The following is a 22,975-nucleotide window of genomic DNA, read 5'->3' on the forward strand; positions in this document are numbered from 1 at the left end:
TTCCCTGTAGACACAGGCAAAAGAAACTGCTGCGGCCTTTCCACATGTCTGTTCTCACTCATTAACAACTTTTATCATCTTGCCCACACAGAATTTGCTTAATTAGATGTGTCTTGATTAGCAGAAATATGTACATAAATGTACCAAAATTTCCATGGATTTTTTTTTAAAAGCCAGAAAAACATAACAAAACACACAGATCTCAAATTAAAAATGAATTTAGCATTAAGACAATATTAAGATTTGAAAAATGGGAAAAGGAGAAAATGAAACTGACAAACCAATTGAACCCAAGTTGATGGCATCATGTTATCATAGACACTGCCATTTTTGCTGTATAACCAAAAAACTGATACTTACAGCTGCATAACTAAGTAATAGTGGGTTGTGCTCTCATAAATGTCTTCAAGAGTCACTATGTTGTCATGCTTTATTCTGCAACCAAAGATGCAAATACTTGAGAATGATGAAAGTATCAGAAAGCATCACACTAAAACCAATTCCTCTCTTTGATTTTAGATTGTTGGCCATAGGCAGGTTTTTATCTCTACTTTGGTATGGCTTTGTAAAGCAGTGTGTAAAACTTACGGCACTATATAAATAAACTTTAACAACAACAACAACAATAATAATAATAATAATAATGGTGCTGTGCTATTCTCCTTTGGACAGAATGTCTGGCAAACGACTCAAAATGGTTTAAACCCCCCCCCCCAACTAAAACATAGTCCAGATAAAACAGTATTTACAGGAATTAAACAAACCCAAATATTTAAACATTTTTTAAAAAAATAATTAGTTTAAAATACATAGGGGGCATAATTGAAAGATTAAAAACCACAGCACACTTCATTCAGAACACCATTCTGCCTCATAATTTAAACACCATCTTTTTTAAAATGGTCTTTGCTGGCAGAAAGATAGCAGAGAGGGCGACAATCAAACCTCCCACAGAAGAACGTTCTAAGCCTGCGAGCAGCCAAGAGAATGCTCTCTTCCATGACCCCATGAAACGTGTCCATGATGGTGATGGGACCAAGAGAAAGCCTTCTCCAGAGATCTTAAACCTTATATTTATTTATTTGATTTATTTTCCACCTTTCTTCCATTATGGGATTCAAGGTAGTGAAGCTTTGTATCTATCTAGACTTTGTCCAGAGAATATAGGGAGATACAAGTCTGAAACATTCGGTCTGAGACCACTTTAACTGCCATGGTTCATTGCTAGAAAATTCTGGGAATTTATCCTTCTCTGTCAGAGAGAGCTCTGGTGCCGCAATAAACTGCAATTCCTAGGATTCCCTAGCACCGAGTCAGAGCAGTTAAAGCAGTTTCAAACTAGGTTATTTTTGCAGTATGTTTGGACCACAGTCTTTTAGATAGGCTGGGCCTAAGCTGTGTAGGGCTTACGGGTTAGAAATAGCACTTTGAATTTTGCCTGGAAAGTAGCTGGTGAAGCTGTTTCAACAAGATGCTTACATATACCCTATAACCAGTCTCACTGACTACTGTCATAGTCAGAATCTATGGCAGTAATAATAATGTAATAGTCATAATCATTATGGCTAGCCAATTCTCATAATAATAATATAATTTATTTATATCCCGCCCAATCACGGGGAATCCGGGCGGCTAACAGCAGTGGGGAAATACTATATAAAAATTACAATAAGATACAAATACAGATACAATAGCAATCAAACAAATTTAACAAATACAATAGCAATTTAACAATAGAATACAAATTTAACAAATGCAATAGCAATTTAACAAATACTATAGCAATCAAACAAAGAAAATAAAAACATTACAATCTAATGAATTCATAATTAACCCCTTTCCCAGTCCCTCATACAACAGAAAACCTTCCCTAGAAATACTAGCCCTCATATACAGTTGTGTGTCAAGTCGTTTCTGACTTATGATGACCCTAAGGTGAACCTATTATGGGGTCTTCTTGGCAAAATTTGTTCAGAGGAGCTTTGCCTTTGCCTTCCTCTGAGCTGAAAGGTTGCCCAAGATAACATGATGGGTTTTCATGGCCAAGAAGGGATTTGAACCCTGATCTCCAGAGCTATAATCCAATGCTCAAACCACTACACCATGCAGGCTCTTCTTCATATATTGCTGAACTCTATGTATCAACTTCCAAGCTGATGAATAATAGTTATTACATTGTTTTAATCAGACCCATCATAATATGGGATATAAATCTTCTCTTAACCTGACCTGGGGATTATCCCCAAATGGGGAAGAGACAACCATTTTTTGTTGCAATTAAAAGAGGCTCGATCAAGAAATCAAAATACAGGTATAGTGCTTGAAAAGAAGGAGTCAGAGAAAAGTGATCCCCTGTTCTTTGGCAGATCTACACTATTCCCCCATCCAAAGGTCTGATATTACTTTAGCTGGCATAGATTTGTTGGGAAAACCCCACTGGAATTAAAGAGTTCTAATACTCTGGCTCCTCAGAGATCTATAGTGCCCAAGTTTCCTAGAAAGAAATAATCACTTTAAGATAGCAATCATATACCCACGCAATAGCCCCACTGAACTCAATGAGACTTACAGGAGGCATGGTAGGGCTGTGTTATAGATCAAAGATGGTGTAAACTGGAGAAAACATTATCATTGACTTTGCAAACATGCCAATGAGCTGTTTTGCCTTGCCTTAAACCACTTGCCTTCTTAGAGTTGCTTGGGAATTGCAGCTTTATTTAGATTTTAGCTACTTTTACATTTTGTATGTGCTTGGGTTGAAAAATTAGCTAGGACCAAGATGGAGAAAACAATTAAAAGAAATCTTTCATTTAACAAATTAAATCATTAATACAATGTTGCTGTTTCAGGTCCCAAGTAGCGTGCATTACAGTAGTCCATATAGGATATAACTAAGGCATGTAACATTGTGGCCAGATCTGACATCTCAAAGAATGGGTGCAGTTCGTGCACAAGCTTTAAATATGCAAAAGCACTCCTGGCCATTGCAAAAACCTGGGCCTCCAGATTCCATCCTGTGTCTTCAGGGGGAGTATAACACCAATGAATACAGGCTGGAATCTCTTTTCCCTGATCTGCCTTTCGATTGACCAGGAGCAACTCTGTCTTGTCTGGATTCAGTTTCAATTTCTTTGCCCTCATCCATTCCATTATTGATGACAGACACTGGTTTAGGACCAGGACATCCAGCTTGGATTGGGATGTAAAGGAGTAGTAGAGTTGGGTGTTATCTGCATATTGATGGGACTGCACTCCCAAACTCTGGATGATCTCTCCCAGCAGTTTCATGTATAGGTTAAATAGCATGGTGGACAAAACAGAACCCTGAAGGACTCCACAGGCCAACAGCCATGGAGATGAATAGGAATCCTCCAGTATCACCTTTTGGCTTCACCCCTCCAGGAAGGAATGGAGCCACCAGAGAATAATACACCCAAGTCCCACTTCAGAGAGGCAGTCCAGAGAGATACCATGGTTGATGAAATCGAAAGTTACTGAGAATCCAGGCAGGGAAACACTTCCAGGCAGGGAAACAGGGAAACACTTCCACTGACCAAGGTGACCAAAGCTGTCTTTGTCCCATAGCCAGGCTTTAAAACAGATTGAAATGAATCTAGATAATCTGTTTCATCCTGAAATCTGTGATGATGCCTGAAGCTCCATAAATGCAACATTACAGGCTGTGTGTATATGTGCATAAATATATATACTCACTTCTTCAGCACGGCTATTTCATTTTCAAGGTTGCTTTCCTGGGTGACTGGTGATTTTTTAATGCACTTCAAAGCAAAAAGCTGGTCAGTGGTTCTGTGCTTCACTAGGAAAACTTCAGAAAAGGCACCTCTGTGAGGAAAGCAAAGACGAAAAGGTAGGACAGTTTCATTGTCATGACTTAACTGCAAACAACTGATAGATCTGAAGGCGTGACTGCAAACCATTGCAGAATACATACAGCAAATGATGCCACTCAAATAGCCAGCAAGGAATATAGTAACAAATTAATACTCTTTTCAGAAACAGATGGCATTAGTAATTAGACCTGGAGATCTGGCTGCAAATTGAAGTATATTAATTGCATAAATACCCAGTGGGATGTGGATTTCTATTTACCATGTGGCTGTATAAAAAAAGTGGAGAGAAAACAGCAATGTGGAACAATGGTAGTTATGTGGGCTGAAATGTAGCAATTGCATAGCAACTTCTTACTCCTTGGTAACATATTACTGGAATGTATGAACCTAGAATAAAGACTTAAATTGATGGTTTTGAAAACGGCATCAACAAGGCAATTTCAAATAGGAGGGCAGGGCACCACATTGTTGTTATTAATTGTTATCCAGCTGGCTTTGACTTATACCAAACCTATGAATGAGACCTCCAAGACACCCTGTTATTAACAGCTCTACTCAGGTTTTGCAAACTTAAGGGTATATTTCTCTTTACCTACTGTATCACAGATACAGGAGATGAGTGCAGGGTTGGCATGATGGGGGGTCACAACAAATATCCTAGTTATTTTTGTCTTTGAAGTCTCATATTGTTCTACAAATCAGTTGACCATGCTGTTGGGTCAGGCCTTTCATTGTAGTGTGCAACTATGATGTAAGGAAGTCTTAGGAAAAGACAGAGGCAGCTCTTTCTGGACAAGTGGTAGCTGGTGGCTTCCATATCAGTAAGGCTGTGAATCCATTCCAGCTTTCAGTCTGTCCTTCAAAAGTTACTAAACTAAACTCAAAACTGAAGTGCTTTGTATAGTCCATTGGCATGGAACCTAACCACTGCTCTATACAACTTTGTACTAATAGAACTGGAAAAGAAAGAAAGAAAGAACTGTTGTTATCTGTCTTGATATTGAGAATTTTTGACCCTATCCTGGAGGCTTTTTTTGCAGGGGACAAGATTTATTTCGAAGAGATTTGCCATGGCCACCCTCTTAGGCTGAGTGAGTGTGACATGTCCAAGGACACCCAGTGGGTTTCTGTGGCTGAAGAGGGACCTAAACCAGGTGTCTTGGAGTCCTAGTTCAGTATTCAAGCAAATTCCCCACACTGGCTCTAAGTCAGGGAAGACTGATTGAAATCAGTGGGATGTAATCTCTGACATTTAATGTAAGATGCATTGATTTCAGTTTATCTACATTAAACAAGACTAAGTTTAGATCCAGCCGAGACTGTAAGAATAACTATGGTCCTGTTTACCATCACACTGTAATGAAGTAGTCTCATTGACCACTGTGTTTTCCAAATGCTATAAGAGCATGATGTGTTGTTTTAAATTGTACTGTTTTACCTGTTGTTAAAAATTGTTTAAAAGGGTGTTTTAAACACTTTTAACATGAATATATTTAATTCTGTTTTAATGTCTTCTTTTTGTATGTTTTTAATTATATTGTAGTCATTTTAATTTGTATGTTGCCTTGAATCTCAGTCTTGGGGAAAAGACTGTATATGGATAAAGATGATGATGATGATGATGATGATGATGATGATGATGATGATGATGATAGTGATGATGATAGTGATGATGATGCATGGTCAGCTATACTATACTAAACTATACTATACTAATTGGCTAGCATAACCAATGGGATGTTGCCTCTTTATATATAGCCTGGTTTTTTTTAGTTTAACACCATTCCTGGTATGGCTTGCTTGCCTACTCATCACATAAGCTAAGAAGGCATCCTAGAATCCTCTCCCAGCTACACAGAGAGGACACTTTTGATTTCTCACTGAAAGGACCTTGCTGCTTGTTGCTCTACCAAAAGTAGAGAACGACATGAGATAGTTGTGTTGATATGTTTGGCATTCTGAATGGGAGCTTTTCCAAAAGGTATTACTGAGATTGTCTTCTAAAAATGTTCTTCAAAGTGGTGGTTCATGGAGAAGTATTCATGAGCCATCAGCTGTTGGGGCCTGGCAAGTTTCCAAGAAAAAAAGTGGTAGTCAATGGGGAGCAAACACAGTAGCAGTCTCTGGTATATTGGAATGAAACAGTTGATTGTTTACATTAGATAGGTTGAGATGGATTGGTCTAAAATATTTGGCTCCATTAATAATCCCCCCTTTATGTTGCAGGGACAATAAGACAATAAAATAAATAGAACTTCTCAAGCTAAGTTACAGCAATTTGCAACAACCTGACAAAGTATTTGCTAGATTGGACAAGAAAAATATTATTGTGATCAAAGTCCTTCTACTTGACTTTGGCTAATTTATCTTTAATGCATGAATGCTCTTAAATGTTCTGCCTTGGAAAGAATTTCTGCTTTTTAAAGGTATTGTGTACATCCATTGTCTTTATTTCCTTCACCAGTATCCTTGTTTCCATGATTAGGAATCAAGTACAAGACAGAAGTACATGATGCTTTTAAAAAGAGGTCTTTTTACAAATAGGGAGCACTGCTAACATTATATGCAACCCCAGCTATGTTCATTATGCAGACATTAAGAATAACTTTCTTGTCTGAGTACAGAAGGTATCTTCTTTGCCAAGCAATGAGACATCTTTTGGCACAAGAGGCTGTAGCATTTTAACAGTATGGAACCAGCTAATTGCCGAACGTGGCAAGAAGGAAAGAGGCAACCTAAGCCAAGTCATTTTTTTTCCTTGAAACACTTACAGCTTTATAGAATCATAGAATCGTAGAGTTAGAAGAGACCACAAGGGCCATCCAGTACAACCCCCTGCCATGCAGGAAATCTCAATCAAAGCATCCCTGACAGATGGCCATCCAGCCTCTGTTTAAAGACTTCCAGGGAAGGAGACTCCACTACACTCCGAGGGAGTTTGTTCCACTGTCGAACAGCCCTTACTGTCAGGAAGTTCCTCCTAATGTTGAGGTGGAATCTCTTTTCCTGGAGCTTGCATCCACTGTTCCGTGTTCTAGTCTCTGGAGCAGCAGAAAACAAGCTTGCTCCCTCCTCAACATGACATCCCTTCAAATATTTAAACAGGGCTATCATATCACATCTTAACCTTCTCTGCTCCAGGCTAAACATCCCCAACTCCCTAAGTCGTTCCTCATAGGGCATGGTTTCCAGACCCTTCACCATTTTATGTCCCTCCTTTGGACATGCTCCAGTTTCTCAATGTCCTTTTTTAATTGTGGTTTAATAGCATTAAGATCTTTGGAGCTTGAAGCTCTTACAGGAAATGTGAAGAATGAATAACAGGTTATACACTATGACAAAAACTAGCACTGAGTGAAGCATAAATGCAATCTCTTTTCAGAAAAAGCCATTCTTTCAGAACTACACCAAAGTTGCAGGATGTGTTACAGCCCAGTTGCCGTGATGCCAGGATGCAGCTTCATCTACAGGAAGCCCAAGAAATCTTACATGATGCCATCAAACACTTGCCACACCACATTGTTTGCACCACTCTGGAAGGCAGATGCGGATAGCCTGTAAAAGTAGGATGCAATTCAGGAATTGGCTTCATTGCCAGGGAAGAAAACTGAAAAGGAGAGACTGGAAAACATTCCCTTTCTTTCCACTTCTGACATCAAGGCAAGGAAAACATAGATGGTTCAAAGGGATTGCTGAAACAGATCTAGGATTCTGCAACGGTGACTATACTTTTTAGCAGTCCAAGTTTGTCTGCCTATGGAGATAGTCCAGGATTGAGTAGATCAATATCCAATAGAAAGAAAATAGATTTTTACTTACTTTCTTCCCACATGGAATAGTAAATTTAGGGACTGTATAAACAGCCCCTAAGGAATCACTTGCAGTCACCCCTTTCCTGGCTGGATCAGGGCCATGGCAACTTCACACCGTGGCCCTGATCTGGCCTCTGGAGGCCACAAAAAGGAGGCACAAAAAGCAACTCCTTCTTGTGCCCTCTAAAGGGTGCCATAGCCATGGCAGTGCAGCTGTATGGCACCCCTTCAATGCTGCATCCTCTGGATGCAGCGTTGGAGTCATGCCATGATGCCCCACACCATCTGGAATGGTGCACGGCATCATGATGCTCTGGGGGCGGAGTCAGAATATCCAGCATCAGGACTGTGTGCCCTGACTCTGCCCATATGCTGGCACAAAGTGCCTGTCTGTACAGGCCTTAGTTATTTTCTCTTTCTGTTGTTCTGCACAATTTATGAGCATTGTTCATAGTTGTTGCTTTATGCCTTCAAGGCATTTATGATTTATGACAACTCTCTGGTGAACCTATCATGGAGGTTTTTTTTTTACAAGATTTGTGCACCAGGGATTTGCCTTTGCCTTCCTCTGAGGATGAGAGAGTGTGACTTGTCAAAGGTCACCTGGTGGATTTCCAAGGCTGAACAGAGATTTGAATCCTTGTGTCCAGAGTCCCAGTCTAACGCTCTAACCACTACATCACACTGGATCTTCCTATTCATACTTACTTCAGAAAAATTAGTATGTGTGTGTGTATATATATATATATTTCTGCACTGAAAAATGTGCTTGGGGCACAAGATCTGTGCAAAGGATAACATGGAAAAAAGTCTACCCATATAAATGGAGTATCAATTTTGAATAAATGTAATGATGGTTTGTGGACAGAAAACATGCCTTTTGTTTGAAAAGGAAGATTTTTCTTCTTCTTCAAAGGAACCATGTATTTTGTGCACAATACTCTTTCATCTATGCAAAAGCTTCTCTATCACCTATGGAAAACATAGCTACATTTTGTTCCCTACCCCTAGGGATTTTGGGGGCATCCCCCATTTTTAAAAAATAGATATTGGAACCTAGAGATCCTGGGATCCACAAAAATGTCCAGGACAAGCTGCCCTTTCCTCATCCCTGCTGTAAAACTATAACCAGAATCTTTCAGAACTATATTTCAACTCTCAGATAGTACATATGGTGGAAATTGTGTGGCTCTCCATGTTTTATCAAACTATAATTCCTAGCAGCCCTTATAAGCATAGTCAATGGTTAGGAATATGGATAGCTGCAGTTCAACAGCACCTGGAGGGACACACAAGTGTGTGTATGTGCCATTAAGTCATCTGCCAACTTACAGCAACCCAATGAATTTCATAGTGTTTTCTTAAGCAAAGATACTCAGAGGTAGTTTGCTATTGTTTTTCTTTGAAATAGTGCCAACAACCCCTGGTGATCTCCCATCTAGGGCTGATCCAAAGCTGACCCTGTTTAGCTTCTAAGAACTTTATCGCACTCGTTTTTCAGAGCGTTAAGGGCACTGGAAGAGGACGCTCGTGTGCGCACGCAACAGGCCAGAAACGAATTTTACTGCACGTCAAAGTGTCCCCCAAAAGGCCCCGTTCCATTCCGTTGCGCCTAGCCATCCTCCATCAGTGCTGACGGGTGCCATTTTGCTCAGTCAGAAGACTTCCCACCAGAACATTTCACATGCCTCAGCGCTGAAGGAGGACAGTTAGGCAGAATGGAACGGAATGGGGCCTTTTGGGGGAACACTTTGATGTGCAGTAAAATCCGCTTCTGGCCTGTCACACACGCACACGAGCATCCTCTTCCAGTGCCCTTAATGCTCTGAAAAATGAGTGCGATAAAGTTCTAGGATGAAACAGGATCTTGTGCCTTCAGAGTAGTGCTGCCCCTAATTTATTAGATCAACACCTATGATTTTTCAGGGTAGTGGGAAACTGCAATATCTTCAAGTTGTATCTATATCATTTTAGTGGAACTCTTTTGTAATTGTTACAGGTTTTCCTCCCCAGCTGTATTCATGTTTCATTTTCAAGCAGAAAATTATAATATATCATCACTTGAACATAAATTCCTATTATTTCTCCTTCAGCCTAATTTTCTCTTTGGCATACCCAGTTGCCCGTTACCCTCTGCTTGAACTACAAAGATGCAGAAATGAATTTCAGTTTAAATAAACACAAAATAGAGACCTTCACGAATTTGTAGGCATAATTCTTCACTCTCTTTACAATACCTGCTTTGTTAATTGCAATCAGTCTTACATTCTCTCTCCAACCCATACTCCTCTCCCCTTCTTGCAGAAAGTTGGATCCAAACTCAAGGATACCTAGCGCAGGCATAGAGGGAAGATCAGTAATCACATGCATGCATAAATGGCAACCTATGACTACTGTGTGTGTAGGGCACATATTGCAAAGAGAGAGGGGATTCTTAAAAGCTTTAACCATCTATGTCCATCACTGCATGATTCAGTGAGACCTTCTGCAAGCTACCTCTATGGAGCACATTTTAAGATACACCCAATAATTTTACTAGCAACATTGTTCTGAATGGGTTGTGAAATTTACCAAGGCTGCTACAGTGTATAGTTAATAGCATGAGCATGACACAGAAAAAAAATGATCCTATAGGCATGGTACAGACTTCCCTTTTTCACCGTGCTGGCACTGATATTAGGGTTAGGGACCGTGCAGCAACTGCACGGTCCCAAATCTTAGCACGGCACGGCTACATAACAATAGTGATGTCCAGTGTACCCGGGTGCTGCCATTGTGATGTAGGCACCATGTGGCGTCCACACAGCACTACGCATTCCTTATGTCACAAGTGCACCATTGGCACACTCACGACGTTCGCCCTGTGGTGCTAAAAGAACCTGGTTTTTCTGGGTTCTTTTTCCTCCGGAGGGAAGCCACATGGTTTAGTGGCTGTGGCTTCCCTCTGGAGAGAATTAGGCCACTGGCAGGCTGCCCTTTGGGGGCGGTCTGTCCCACACCATAGTCTAAGAATAACTATTTTTAAAAACACACAAACCCTAAAACATAATCCTGTTTACCCCCCTTTTTTTTGCTGGAAACTTTAAAGAAAATCAATATTCAATCTTGTTGCCAAACTTTACATCAAGCAGAAACTAAACATAAGTCAGCAGTCCTATGCAACAGCTAAACATGCCCATGCAATTGTGGGCTGCATTAATAAAAAGATGGTGTTTAGATCAAAGACTTAATGGTATGACAATTTTGTTTGGGTCAGGCTTCACCTGGAGTATAGTAGCTGGGTTTGATTGCTAGAGTTTAAGAACTCTCCAAAACACAGGGAATGGTGACAAAGATGGTGAAAGGTCTGGAGATCAAGACTTAAGAGGAAAGTTAGAAAGACTTCACTATGTTTAGCCTAGAGAAGAGATGATTAAGAATTAATACAATAGCCTTTTTTATATAAAAGACTGTCTATAGATGATGATGATGATGCACATATTTTTTCTATGTTTCTCCAGAAGGCAGGAAACAAAACAATGGGTTCAAATCACAGATATTTCAATTGAATACTAGGAGCAAACTTTTGATAATATCAGCTGTTTAACAATGGAACAATCTCACTTCCAGTTATGTAAACTCTTCTTCATTAGAATTTTCTAGAGGATGATCATTTGTTAGGCATACTATAGCAGCAGATTTCCCACATTAGTAAGGGATTGGACTAGATAAAATTTGAAATACCTTACAAGTCTATGACTGTGCATGTATAATACAAAGGGATAAGGATACAGCACATGACAGCTATTTGATTGTAGTTGCTCTTGACTACCCACAACTTTCAAAATATACTTTGGGGAAAAATACTTTTGTGGGTTGGCATTAAATTTTCTACTCACACTGTTAAGATTAGTGATGGACAATCATCCTTCCAGTTTCTTTTTCATTCCTGAGGGTCACACTAAATGAGAATAACATTCACATAAAGGTAATTTCACAAATGGCTTTTAAAAAAAGAAAAGAAATGGTAGGCATGTAAGGCTGATTCAATATGGAATGGCTGACATAAGGAACATTGGTAAAGAGATTTTAATCCTTTGCTTCCCTGCCATGGTTCTGATCTAGATTGGTGACCCTGTGCTTCTCATTTGCCAGTGCAAGTGGAGGCTGTAGACCAAAATGGGAGACAGAGAGAGACCTTTATCCCCATACCAGTGTCCAAATCTGAAACAGGGACTCCTCACATATATTTTGGTTATTTAAAAAATCATTCATACAATTGCTAATGCTACCCCAGCATTCTCAAAATAATGTTCATTATGTTTATGTTTTACTTTTCATCAGTCATCACCACTAGAAAATTATAGAGATGTTTTCTGGGGGAAAGGGGGAGGGGCAAATCACTCAATAACTAATATGCATAGCAGATTTTTTCATTTTATTTATGGGCAAATATACTAGGTCTATGACATTTTCATAACGGCCCTGCTTGCTTCCTTTCCTTTCCTTTCCTTTTTTAAAAATACTTTACTCTTGTATCTGCACTTTCCAGTAAGAGTTACTGAAACACCCACTGCATTGGTGAGGGAATCAGAATTTCTATTATCATCTTCCATTATAAGTGAAGACTGTAGGAAACCATCAGCCTACAGATCAGATGTTCTGGCATCTGTTCCCTGCTTCATGTCTAAACAGTTTAAGATAATTACAGCCCTGCATTTAGACTACTTGAATCAACATGCTGGCACTGAGGAAACAAAAGCTTTCTCTAGTTTCCTTGAACTAGCTCTGGATAACTGATCTCATCCTTAGGGCTGACTAACCAAGAGATTCATCACAAGCCAAGTGGTTATATGTGTGAAAGTACAAGGGAAGAAGTCAGTCAAGATAGTACTTCTTAAAGATTTACAAGAATTTTTTTGTTGTTGTCCTTTATGGCTAGTGCTCCAGTTCTATCCAAATTCAATTTCAGACCAATTTATCGATTTCATTTTGCTTTTATTCTCTAAATAACAAAACACTATTCCAAGATTTCATTTTATACCACTTTTTTCAATGTTGTTCATATCTACTGTTACTTATTGTTATCAATTCAACCTGTTGTTGATTATATGTGCACTATATATGTGTTGGTGAGTCAGTGATCTCCTGCACTCAAGTAGTATATTGTTAACATTGTTTTCTCCCTTCCTTTCTTTCCTAAAGCTGAATCAGAACACAGATGGTCCAGCTAATGGCAGCAGTGATGACGGGTGTGCCCTATGGCAATGAGAAAGGGACTTCACTCTGGATTATAGTCCACACTTGTAAAGATAATTTCAGATGTGCTGAATCCTATCCACAAAACAAGTCTGGAACCTTAGATAGCTCCTTTTAAAGTTCAGAGTAAACCTCACAGCAGATTCACTGACCCTCTCACACATGAACCATCAGCCTCCACTGAATAATGGCTCATCAAGCTCAGTATTCTGTCCTCTTGACTGACAATAACTCTTTGGAATCTCAAGCATCACCTACCTGATCCTTCTAATTGGAGATGTCACAAATTAAACCAGAGATCTCTTGTATGCAAATCACATGCAATACTAGTGAAGTACATTCCCTCCCCAAGTAATGAAGAAGAGATAGATAACGATTCGGAGGACAAACTGTCTCTCTCTGGGCTTAGTCTTCATTTAGTCCTAACCAGAGGAGACTCATTTAATGCATTAGATGTACTTATGTTTTACCTTGCCATTCAACAACTGATTGAATGGGACTGAGTCATTTGGAACTATCCAAAAGAATCTGCCTGCCCACCCCATGTGTGTGTCTGCTAGCTGTAATCTTAATTTTTACAGTATAATTCAGCCCTTTTATCCCTGTAAATATTCTGTATGCATAGCGTATCTGTGCATGATCTGATATGGGGGAAAGCATAAATCAATGCATGAAGATGGTGATGGGTACAGTAGGCAAAGATTCCTTCATATTTTGCTCATTTGTTATTCACTGAACTGGAATCTACACAGATGAAAATATTTCTCTGTGTGTACGGAAGGTTGTGTGTTTAGTGAATTGGTCTAATTTCAAGGCTTGTCAACTCAGAGATGTTGTGCATGCAGACATGAATCCCTGAACAAAGCAATAAAAAGGTACAGATTGTTTATTGGTGAGGCAGCTCACAATCACTTGGAGTCCAATTTCTGAACATAGCTAAAATATCAATTTTAATTAAAACCTTGGAGTGAGGATGGGTAATGTTCAGCTCACTAAAAGCTGTAATTCTATAACTCCCATGAGCCATAGTCATAGCCAGTGGTGATGGATGAAGAATGATGAGAACTTCAGTCTTACACCTGTAGGCTCACAAGCTGTGCATTCATGACTTCCAGTCTAGCTTCTGCATTGTGCTCAGGAGGCCAGTGAACAAGATGGAAAGAAGAAAAAGGAATGGAAAAAGAGGTCCTCCCCCAGACATGTTTTTGAAGCTGTGTCATCATTTGAGCAATTTTTTAAAAAATAAATCTTATCGAAATGTCACATCTTGTACAATAAATACCTTTTGACTAATTGACACCCCCCCACATGTTAGAATGCCATTCATTCATTTTATGACATTTCTGAATGCAACATAGGGAAGTCCTCTGATTAAATATACAAGTTACTGTTTACTGTTAAAGTTAGATTTTAAAAGGGGTGATTGTTAGGTATTTTTTAGCTTTTCTCTTGAGTTCTTTAAAACGAAAAACTGTAGTGGAAAAATGTAAATTGATGCAATGAGTAAAATGTTTAAAAAAATCCATTATGAGAAAAATGAATCTTAGCATGGAGGTATAATTGAAGAGATGACTGTCCCTTAAAAGCTTCAGGGAGGAAAAAAATATGCCAGTGGTACTATATCAGAGTCACTTAAAAGCCAGGACCGAATTAAAGAAGATGTGAAGTGTGAAGGAGAATTTTTGACCACTCATCTATGTAATCATAATCAAGAGACTAGGAAGCTGCAAAACTGGAGTAGAGGTTATTAAGACACCATGGGGATTTTGTTTATCAAACAGAATAGAAAGGGGAAGGAGGAAAGCATCCATTAAAATGACTTTGTGTAAGACCTAAACTTGGAGTAAGAAAGCAGAAAACCTAATGGCAGTATGTTGTGAAAAAGACTATTCTATCATATAGCTCATTTAGACTGTAAGAGTTGCTGCCATGAGATCTGATGTACTGGGGGTTTTTTTGGAAGGTGGTGGTGGTCCTGATGCAAGCTTAGAACATGGATCCATTTCCATTCTGATATCATAACATCTTATCTCATACATATGATCATATGAGCCATGAAAATACCTGGCATCCTGTTAGTCACTTACATAGGCATAAATACAAGTTATGTGTGTGTGTGTGTGCTTTTTTTGTGGTCATTCTGGAAGTCAGAATCCTCACACAATATTCCAATTTCCACCCGAATCCATTATATAACTGCTGCAGCTCCACCATGGCTGTTTACTGGCTGGCGAAGAATGAGGCACATTAGAAGACATGTGTATATCTATGTTTTTGTAGTAGGATGCACAGCAGTGACATCCTCCTCAGGGGCCTCCAGAAGATCCATGTGAGGTCTTGGAGAATGCCTCTCAGAGAATGCTTCCAGCTATTGGAGCTCCAACTTCCCACTTCTCATTAGCCATTAAATGGCCTGGATAAAGAGCTGCACCAGATAAAAGGTGAGTTTTGGGGTAGGTGGGAAAGGATGTATAGTTTTGCCTGATTGAACTTTATGGTGTCTCTCCCTGATCCAAGACCTCAGTTTTTGTTTCAGTTCTAAAATTACTATCACTTATTCTACATTTCTGAAAAATGGCATCTTAACCATTTTAAAAATAGTAACATCCAGTCTGAGAGACTCACAAATTTTCTAATAATTTTATATCTTTTTGATATATCTTTTAAAATATCTTTTTGATTATTCATATAAGGGATTAACCTGTCAATGACTTAAAAAAAAATCTAATTTGGCCAATTTTTCTGCACCTATTTATTTTTTGGGGAAAACCATGAATTAGCCCCACCGCAGGTCAATTTCTCTTGCAAATTCACACTCAGTAGGAAAGATGGCAGGAGTACAGCTACACTAGATTGGCTGGGGTAGTTCCCCAAAGCCAAAAATAAAAGAGGGGAAACCTGGCATCTCTTGCCCCAAACACAGTCCCTGATCATCCATGCTTCTGCAACCACTTTTCATCATATATGCTCCTGCCCTAACACTGCTCCTTAAACAGGCTAAGTTCTGTCTGTGTTCCATTTCAGGGGGCTGAAAGTTTATTCTGGATTTTAGTCTAGGACCGTTCTCATCACACAATTATAGCATTTTGATACCACTTTAGCTGCTATTATTCCATTCTATGCTATGTAGTTTCATGAGATACTTAGGCGGGGTACAGACGGGCAGGGGAAGACGTCTTGGAGGTGTATTCTGCTGAATACGGAGCCTCCAGACCACCCGCCCCGGGGGTGTGGCTCAGGTGTATGGGGCTTCCACACGGGGGGCAGTGAAGATGCCTCATCTGGGGCCATTTCTGACCCGCAGTTTCCATACCACCGCCTCGGAGGACGCTGCAAAGAGAGAGGCAGCTTCTGCACGGGCAGCCAAAAATGGGGCTTTTTTTTCTTTTGCCGGCTGGCGGATGCGCAGCTGCGCAGCTGCGGCGCTCAGCACCGGCGGCAGAAAGCCTATGTGCACATTTAAAGCGCCCAGGCCCCTTTAAACTTTTTCCCTCGCCCTGCCCAAGAACAATTGTGGTCTCCTGCCAGCTGGTGATCAGCTGGTGTTGGCATCCTTGTCCGCTTGCCCGTTGGTAGTGTCACCAGCATCATGGATGCCGCCTCTCCTTTGGTCCCCACACTCTTGCTGAATCTGCAATGCACAGCCACATCTGTCGCCGCTGCCACCGCTGTCCCCCTGCCATCCCCCATCACCTCCCTTGTACATATGTAAATATTTAAAGTTTTAGGGGTTTTTTATTGTTAGGTGAAAATGGCACAGGAATGTGTGTAGGGGTTCACTTTAAATTCCGAACTTTCCACAATTCTAGCAGCGCATGCGTACATGTTGCTCTAGGGTTAGGGTTAGGGTTACGAGCATTAAAATAGAGTGCAGCTGTGCTGCAGCTTCCACATCTGCATGGCATCTGACGTTCTAATTAGAGCCTCGGTGCAAACTGCGCATGTTCCAGGACCCCGACTCATTATGCGACGCAGCAGACACGGAGCTTTTAAATGGGCAACTTAAATTAGCGGCGTAACAATTCTGGCGCACTGGTGCAGCAGCTTATAGACGGAGATGCGCAGCTGCGCAGTATATAGAAAAGAAGTGGGGAAAAGCAGCACCTTGGGGCGTGCAGGCGGCGTGTTCATGGTGGCATTCAGGTAAGGGCCGTCTGAAGGCTATACCTTCATGACGTCATGAATACACCCCTTTTTGCCTGTCTGTATCCCGCCTTAGACTTATCTACCAAAGACTAGAACTGCCTATCCAAACTACAAACCCCAGGATTCCATAGGATACAGTCATGGTAGTTAAAGTAGAATTCAAGAGCTGAACCAGTATATAATAAAAAGTGGCCAATTGTGATTTCTTGGCCTGATTCTAAATTACACTGCAGACAAACAAAACTTACGTAAGTTTTGGAAGACAGCTAATTCAACCTTTGCAGAAAGTGCCCCCCCCCCCCCCCCCGAATCAATCTTTTATATTACTTTGACATTTCTGTTCAGTATGGAGCCAAGCCAAGCTCTTTGGCTGGCTAAAGCAAATAAGCCAGGACTGTTCCATTTCCACCTACAGAAGTTAGCTGAAATACTTGTGGACTGTTAGCCTATACCTCACCTCAGGGCAAAAGGCAAAGATGGCAAAGTGTCTGGAACATACCACTTATTTCTCAAACAGTAGGGAGTAGCTATCCATACCAGTCATCTTTCATCAGGTGAGGCAAAGACCTCAAACACAAAAAGTGCTAGCTCACTACAGGTGGGTTTAAAATACTGTAGATAAAAAGGAACAAGACCAATTGATACATGAGACAAAACAGCTTTTTTTCCCCTGTGGAGTAATTCCTCCACAACCCTTTGGGGCATTTGAATATGATAAGAATATTGTGGAGGAATATTCATTTTGTCTCGCATCAGGGAGAAACATACTTTAAGTATTCATGTCTTCGCATAAGGATGGAATAGGAGATGATTTAGGAAAAGATTGCTATTTTGCTCTAACCCACCGTGATGAAGACCATTATTAATAATTTGCCTTATACTGAATTATATCATGTGAACCAGAACTGAACCAGTTGCCTATGCTGCCAATTTGAACCTTTATTGACTGGAACTGGAAGAGCTTAAATTACACCTGAACCTCAGCTGGAACTGAACCAAAAATGTAATAGTCTGAATCCATGCATACTTGGACAGAAACTTGAAAACTAAAATGTTCTTTGCAGAGTGTAAACTGCATTCAGAGAAGGCTCTTCTATATTGTTCTATATTGAAAGATACAGTCTAGAAACAACTAGAGAGTCACAGTCACCCACTCTTTTTGTAGCGTGAGCAACATTTTGGCCCCATGTTGCTGTAATTGACTCTTTTGTGCTTTAAAAGTAGCTTTCATTCTTTTTTTAAAAAACTTGCTGCTTGAATTGCAGAGGCCGGGAATAAAATGTTCAAAATAAATAACAAGTAATAAACACTTACGATCCAAGTGCTTCCATGAAAATAAATGTTTTTCTGATGTTGGTGGTCTGTTTCTTCCATGGATTACTCTCCTCCTCCTGTTTGTGGCCCTTCTTCTCCAAAGTTGAAGCTGAGTTTTCTGACAGGGTATAAAAATGGTGACAGAATGATAAATATAGGGGAGAAAAAGGTTTTCTCTTGAGTAACAGAAACTGGCTGATATTCAGTATTGCAGTTATAGATTCATAACCAAAATGTATCCATAACTGTTCTGTATTTAGCCTACTGCAAAACTACAAAAAATGCCACTTCAGCCCACCTTAAGATTTAGCAGGATCAGAAGATCCATTCAGCTTTTGATCAAGGTGCAAGAACGATGACTTTACCATCTCAATCCCACCATGGAGGGATGGGAGCATCAGAAGCAGGATCCTTGTTATAAGTCCTTGTCACAGCCTCACACATGAGAGGGAGGGCTGTGGAAACATCCTTCTCCATGAGCCTTAATCACAAACTGAATGGACCTCCTTCTGCTGATCGGATGGATGGTTGCCTGTGAGGGCGTCGCCACAATAAAATGCAAAGCTGCATGTGGAGGAAAGGCCACAACTTTATTAATGCAAGCATCAGCAAAAGGTAGGCTTGGCCAAAAGCATGAGTTCTGGATCATCTTACAACCTGCCATTGTAGAATAAATGGCATGTCATATAAAGCAAGGCATCGGGATGAGCTAGGGGCTAGATTAACGCCCTCTCGTATTCATGCAACCCACAGATTGCATTTAACTAAAGCCCCTAGTCACCGGGAAGTGGTGTCACGTTATGGCCCCTGCAATGACCACAACATATGCCCTCATCGCTCCCGTGTCCCATAGGGACTCCCGATACAGTGCTATGCAACCTTCTAGACCATGTCTACCCGATCCAGAACCTCTGCTGCTGCCCCAAAAGTTGTGACAGCAAACCACACACTCTAGGGAGGGCAGGTGGGAGCGCCAAGCAGAAATGGCACCGAGCAGGACGCCGCATGGCCTATATATAGGTCTATTCCAAAGGTGGGGGCCGAGAGGGGAGTCACTCCGCCCCCAGGAGCAGCCAGTCAATCAGCTGCCCTGGAGGACCGGGGCGACCATAGAGAGGGACTATCCGCCTCCTAGAGTGTCTCTCAGGAGGCAGAAGTACCTCCTTTTCTCCCCTCGGCCGGCCAATTGGAGGCCAGCACGCCCCAGCAAAGCATGCTGGGGCACGCCAGACCTGGCACCAGACCCCTGGCGGCAACACTGCCTGCCCAGTGAGTCGGGCGGCAGCCTCTTTTAAGGTGAACTTGTGTAGGTCAGACCATGAGATATTACTTAATTATTTCTCCTTTACTAAGTAGCCAATATAGGATTCTGGTGTGTGTGTGTGTGTGTGTGTATGGTTGTTCACTTATGTTTATTCAACTTGTATGCCAAACATATAATAAAAAGAGAAGGTTTAAACTCAGAAGAAGGAGGAGTGATGATAAGAGGAAGAAACACAAACAATCAAAGATATGCGGGTGACACCATATGACTAGCAGAAAACATCATAGACTTGAAACAATTACTTGGGTGGGATACAGACCGCCGCTTTGCGATGGTCTCCCGGCGGCGCCATTTGCTCCGCGCAGGAGCTGCAGCAGCCAAACCGCGCGGAGCACTGATGACGTCGCGAAGCGCCAAGGGTGCATTCGTGACGTCATTAGCGCTGCGACACATCTGGACGCTATGCGTCCAGTACGTAAAGATGGTGGCGCCCATGTGGAAAGGGCGCCGCCATCTTGTACGGATTCTATACGTACTAGGGTTAGGGGGTGCGGAAGCACCGCCCCTTCCTAACCCTAGTACATATAGAATACGTACTATATGGCGGTTTGTATCCCGCCTTAGAAAGGTCATAGAAGAAATTGCACAGCCAGGCTTAATGATGAACATAAACAAAACAAATCAAAAATGACTATGGCGGAACTATGAGTAAAGATATACAAATGAACACTAAGGTTAGAGTCATCCAAGCCATTATATTCACCATCACCTTGTATGGATATGAGAACTATGAGAACTGAGGAAAGTGGGCAGGAAGAAAAACATTTGACATGTGGTGCTGGAGAAGAATGCTGAGGATCCTGCAGACAATCAAAAAGACAAATGGGTCCTTGAACACATCAAGCCTGAAATCTCCATGGAAGCCAAGATGATAAAATTCAGGCTCTTATTGGCCATATTATTATTATTATTATTATTATTATTATTATTAGGCATGACTCATTAGAAAAGACAGTAATTCTACGGAAGGTGGAGGATAGTAGAAAGAGATAAGACCACATGCCAGATGGAAGAACTCAATCAGGAAGGCCATGGACTTGAATTTACAGGACTTAAAGCAAAGCAGTGAAGGACAGGGCATCTTGAAAATATCTCATCCACAGGGTTGCCATGACGTGGGGTTGACTAGAAGGCAGTTAACAGCATACACTAATGGTGACTTTAACATAACAATTTTATGATTTCTTTGTGGTCAGATTAATCTTTCTGAATTTCCTAAACTGCCCAGTTTCAACCTTTCTGCAGTCTGGACTCAGGATCCACCTTTGAACACCATCCTGAAAGGTGTTTTCTATTTCCCTTTTTAAAGCAGACCAATAAAAATTCAAGTCCAGTTTATCTGAAGGACTGTTGGGCTGTACAGACCGGCCATTAAGGCCAGCCTGGAGGCGGAGTCAGGTTGTGGCATCCATATGATCCATGGCCTGACTCTGCCCCCAGACCGGCATGACACCATGTGCCACACCACATGGCATGTGGCATCACAGTGCTCCTTTGGTGCTGCGTCTAGATGGCGCAGAACCAAAGGAGCACCGAAAAGCCATGGCACTGGCAGCTACGGTGCCCTTTCTGTGGTGCAGAAAGGAGTCACTTTTTGCAGCTCCTTTTTGCACCATAGAAAGGCAAGATTGGGGCCGCGGCATGTGGTTGCAGTAGCCCTGATCTAGCACTAAAAGGGTGGTCTGTACAGCCCCTGTATCTCCCTACATGAGATATGTTTTCATGTGTTCTGAAGAAACCCTTCTCTCTGTTCCATCACACTCACAGATACATTAGAGAGTACCTTCTTGGTGACTGCTCCCAGGCTCTGGAACATCTTCTTTAGAGAGGTTAGGACACTCTCCTTGGTGTCTTTCTCCAGGCTAATAAATACTTCTTTGTTTAGCAGACCTTTGAATACTGACCACTCAGGGGGAACAGGCCTTGCATATTATGCTATATTATCTATTTGTTGTTCTCTTTTTAATGGCTATAATTTTAATTGTTTGAATTTATTCATAGTTTAGTTGCATTTAACTTTAGTGTAAGGCAAATTTTTAGTTTTGTTTTAACTGTTGTAAGCTGTTTTGAATCCTGGACTGTGGAAAATGTGGGATATAAATAATTATCAAATTAATAGGCAACAAGAAAAACCATGACCTTCATCATCATCATGTGGGCTAAAATTTTAAGGAGATGAATTGTCAGCTGAATCAAATGCCTACAAATCTAATGGACAGTCTCAGACATGTCAGAAATTTTCCATGAGAAGCATTTGCCTTACCACTTAATTTTAAAGTTGTATTTTTCTAAAACCTTCCATCAGTTTTTATAGACCCACGCTACTCAAAGGTGTGGCCCATGGGCCATTGCTGGTGCCTAAGCATTGGCTCTGGGTCCTTGACAAGTTTACAGTTGTAGCCTTGAGTACAAATATGGTACTGATCCCATGAGAAGTGGCAAAATAAATAAATAAATAAATAAAAATATCAAGACCCCACACCAAATAAGCTGGGAAGAATTGTAACATACAACATATCTTGACTGCACTGTGAAAATTTTGATCTGATGATTCAAATACATTAACTGCTTGCAGTTTTCAAAACAGTTTCTTGTGACTGTGCTGCTTCTAAAATTTCTGTTGATTGCCTGCTTGTCTTAGTCATTGTGACAGAGAAGGCTGTGTTGATTTCATAAAAGATATTAACCTAGTATTTATATATACAGCACAGGATTCCTCACAATTAGCACATTAAATCAGCTTTTGGAAGTTATCCGATAGAATGTCCTGATTCCATTCCCTCTCATTCTCAGCACAATGCACGATAATAATGAAGCATGCTATTTCTATTAGAATTGCTCTCATGTTAAATGCAAAGATTAGGAATGTTTGGCATTAACACAGTCATTTAGATGGTGATGACTGTAGTTTATAGTTGCTTATACGACTGGTAGGAAGTCATTGTAACTATGCTCATCTCATTTAATAGCCTGCTACTGGAAATCAGAGCAAACGAATATAAAACCAGACAGACTCTATAGTCAATGTTGACACAGAATTAATGCTCCAGGAACAGAACTAGCAGAACCAAACCTTAATTTGTCAAACTTAGGTTTTGCAACAGAACAGGAATTTACTAAAAATATTGCCCATAAGGCACACAATTCATAAATATGAAAATATAGTATGCAGCCTAATTGTTTGAAATAGTCCAAGATATATCAAACCATAAGGCAACTGAAAGGAAACATAAAATCACACTGGTTTCTGTGTAGATTACTTTAGCATGAAGCTGAAGTAGAGTGGAATC

At 40.6% G+C, this 22,975-nt stretch overlaps 1 protein-coding gene across 4 annotated transcripts in view; it reads right to left on the reverse strand.

Annotated features, from left to right (window-relative positions):
• Positions 1–22,975, reverse strand: part of CAMK1G (calcium/calmodulin dependent protein kinase IG) — a 100,001-nt gene that overhangs the window by 20,474 nt on the left and 56,552 nt on the right. For all 4 annotated transcript variants that reach the window (XM_089514427.1, XM_089514428.1, XM_089514431.1 and 1 more), the window contains 3 exons: positions 18,362–18,479; positions 3,715–3,843; positions 361–435 (listed from right to left, as the gene is read on the reverse strand). In XM_089514427.1, coding sequence (XP_089370553.1) covers positions 361–435; positions 3,715–3,843; positions 18,362–18,479 — 322 coding nt within the window. The remainder of the gene's footprint in view (positions 1–360; positions 436–3,714; positions 3,844–18,361; positions 18,480–22,975) is intronic.

The sequence above is a fragment of the Sceloporus occidentalis genome, unplaced genomic scaffold, assembly GCF_023333645.1.
Source record: "Sceloporus occidentalis isolate IW3139 unplaced genomic scaffold, rSceOcc1.0.p SCAF_3, whole genome shotgun sequence".
NCBI lineage: Eukaryota > Metazoa > Chordata > Lepidosauria > Squamata > Phrynosomatidae > Sceloporus > Sceloporus occidentalis.